This window comes from Sinocyclocheilus grahami, unplaced genomic scaffold (assembly GCF_001515645.1).
Source record: "Sinocyclocheilus grahami isolate Dianchi unplaced genomic scaffold, SAMN03320097.WGS_v1.1 scaffold1509.1, whole genome shotgun sequence".
NCBI lineage: Eukaryota > Metazoa > Chordata > Actinopteri > Cypriniformes > Cyprinidae > Sinocyclocheilus > Sinocyclocheilus grahami.
Genome location: NW_015506688.1, coordinates 48,314 through 50,073, shown reverse-complemented (window position 1 = coordinate 50,073; position 1,760 = coordinate 48,314). Strand labels below are relative to the sequence as shown.

Below are 1,760 nucleotides of genomic sequence, written 5' to 3'. Positions count from 1 at the left end.
ATTTTGTCTCTCATAGTTGAGGTATACCTATGATGAAAATTACAGGACTCTCTCATCTTTTTAAGTGGGAGAACTTGCACAATTGGTGGCTGACTAAATACTTTTTTCCCCCACTGTATATATATATATTTATATATTGTTTTTAAAATAAAATAAATTATATTTATATAGTTTTGTTTTTAAACTGTGTGTGTGTGTGTGTGTATATATGTATATATATATATATATATATGTGTGTGTGTGTGTGTGTGTGTATGTATGTATATGCACACACAATACATCATATTTATGTAGTGGAGTTGTAAAATTGTATATAGTATTAGTTATATAGTGACTGTATATAAAATGTAATTAATTAGCATATATGCAAAAATTGGTATAAATATTACCGTTTTAATAGTTTTATTTTTTAAAAATGTAAAAAATTATATAATTTATTTATTTATTATCTTACTAACTCTTATGGCATTTAGCTGAAGTTTACATCTGAAACGCTATTAAAAATGTGTCTCTTTTTCTCATACGCATACAAATGATCACTATGTTCACAATGTGCTTATTTTTTTATTTCCTAAGAAATATTGTCCTAAATATCTCCTAAACATTCATTATATTCCCCAGGTTGTTTTATTATATTTCAGTGTTTCTCCAGGAATGGTGTTTGAGAGATCTGTTTTCCCCACAGGAAGTCCAGTGCAGAATAACCAGACGGGTCTGGTGGAGTTCCGGATGGACGGGCCGCTGCAGTACATGGTGTGGTACCACGCCGTCGGCCTCATCTGGATCAGTGAGTTCATCCTCGCCTGTCAGCAGATGACTGTAGCCGGAGCGGTCGTCACTTACTACTTCACCAGGTCAGAGGTCAAAGGTCATTCACTTTCCTCCATCTGTCCATAAAGGACAACAGTCGTGAGTTCTACACTGTTTCTCTGTCTGATTGTAGAGATAAGTCTCAGATGCCCTTCACGCCCATCGTGTCGTCTGTGCTGCGTCTGATGCGCTATCATCTGGGCACCGTGGTTAAAGGAGCCTTCATCATCACTCTAGTGGAGATTCCCCGCCTCATCCTCACCTACATCCACAGTCAGCTCAAAGGAAGAGTCAGTCACCGTCAGCTCATCTTCACGTCGCAACAGATTTGATTTCAAATACAAACCTTTTCTAACATTATGAATGTCTTTACTTGCACTTTTGATCAATTGAATGCATCCTTGATGAATTAAAGAGCTGAAACTCTTAAACTTGAGCCCTGTTTTGTTGCCGTAGGAAAACGCCTGTGCGCGCTGCATGCTGAAGGCGTGTATCTGCTGTCTGTGGTGTCTAGAAAAGTGCCTCACTTACCTGAACACGGTGAGTCTTATGGCACATATATATGAATTCATTTGTTTTCATTTGATGCATTAATCATGTGGCTTTTCTTCAGAACGCTTATACGGCAACGGCCATCAACAGCACCAACTTCTGCACGTCTGCGCGAGACGCTTTCTTCATCCTCGTGGAAAACGCTCTCCGTGTGGCAGCTATCAACAGTGTCGGGGACTTTGTGCTGTTTTTAGGAAAGGTATTTACAACTTCCCTTTATACTGCGGAGAAATCAGGGTTACTTTAGTAAATATTTATATACTATTTATAGTATTAACATTTTTATGTAGCTTTTATTTTTTTATTTTCATTGTAAATTCAGTTTGTTTTAGGAAAGTTTTGTTCCTTTTTCATATATATATATATATATATATATATATATATATATATATATATAT

At 36.2% G+C, this 1,760-nt stretch overlaps 1 protein-coding gene across 1 annotated transcript in view; it reads left to right on the top strand.

Annotated features, from left to right (window-relative positions):
- LOC107570817 (choline transporter-like protein 1) overlaps window positions 1-1,760 on the top strand; it is a 14,466-nt gene that overhangs the window by 11,352 nt on the left and 1,354 nt on the right. The window contains exons 9-12 of the mRNA XM_016257083.1: window positions 686-854; window positions 944-1,100; window positions 1,267-1,350; window positions 1,424-1,561. Coding sequence (XP_016112569.1) covers window positions 686-854; window positions 944-1,100; window positions 1,267-1,350; window positions 1,424-1,561 — 548 coding nt within the window. The remainder of the gene's footprint in view (window positions 1-685; window positions 855-943; window positions 1,101-1,266; window positions 1,351-1,423; window positions 1,562-1,760) is intronic.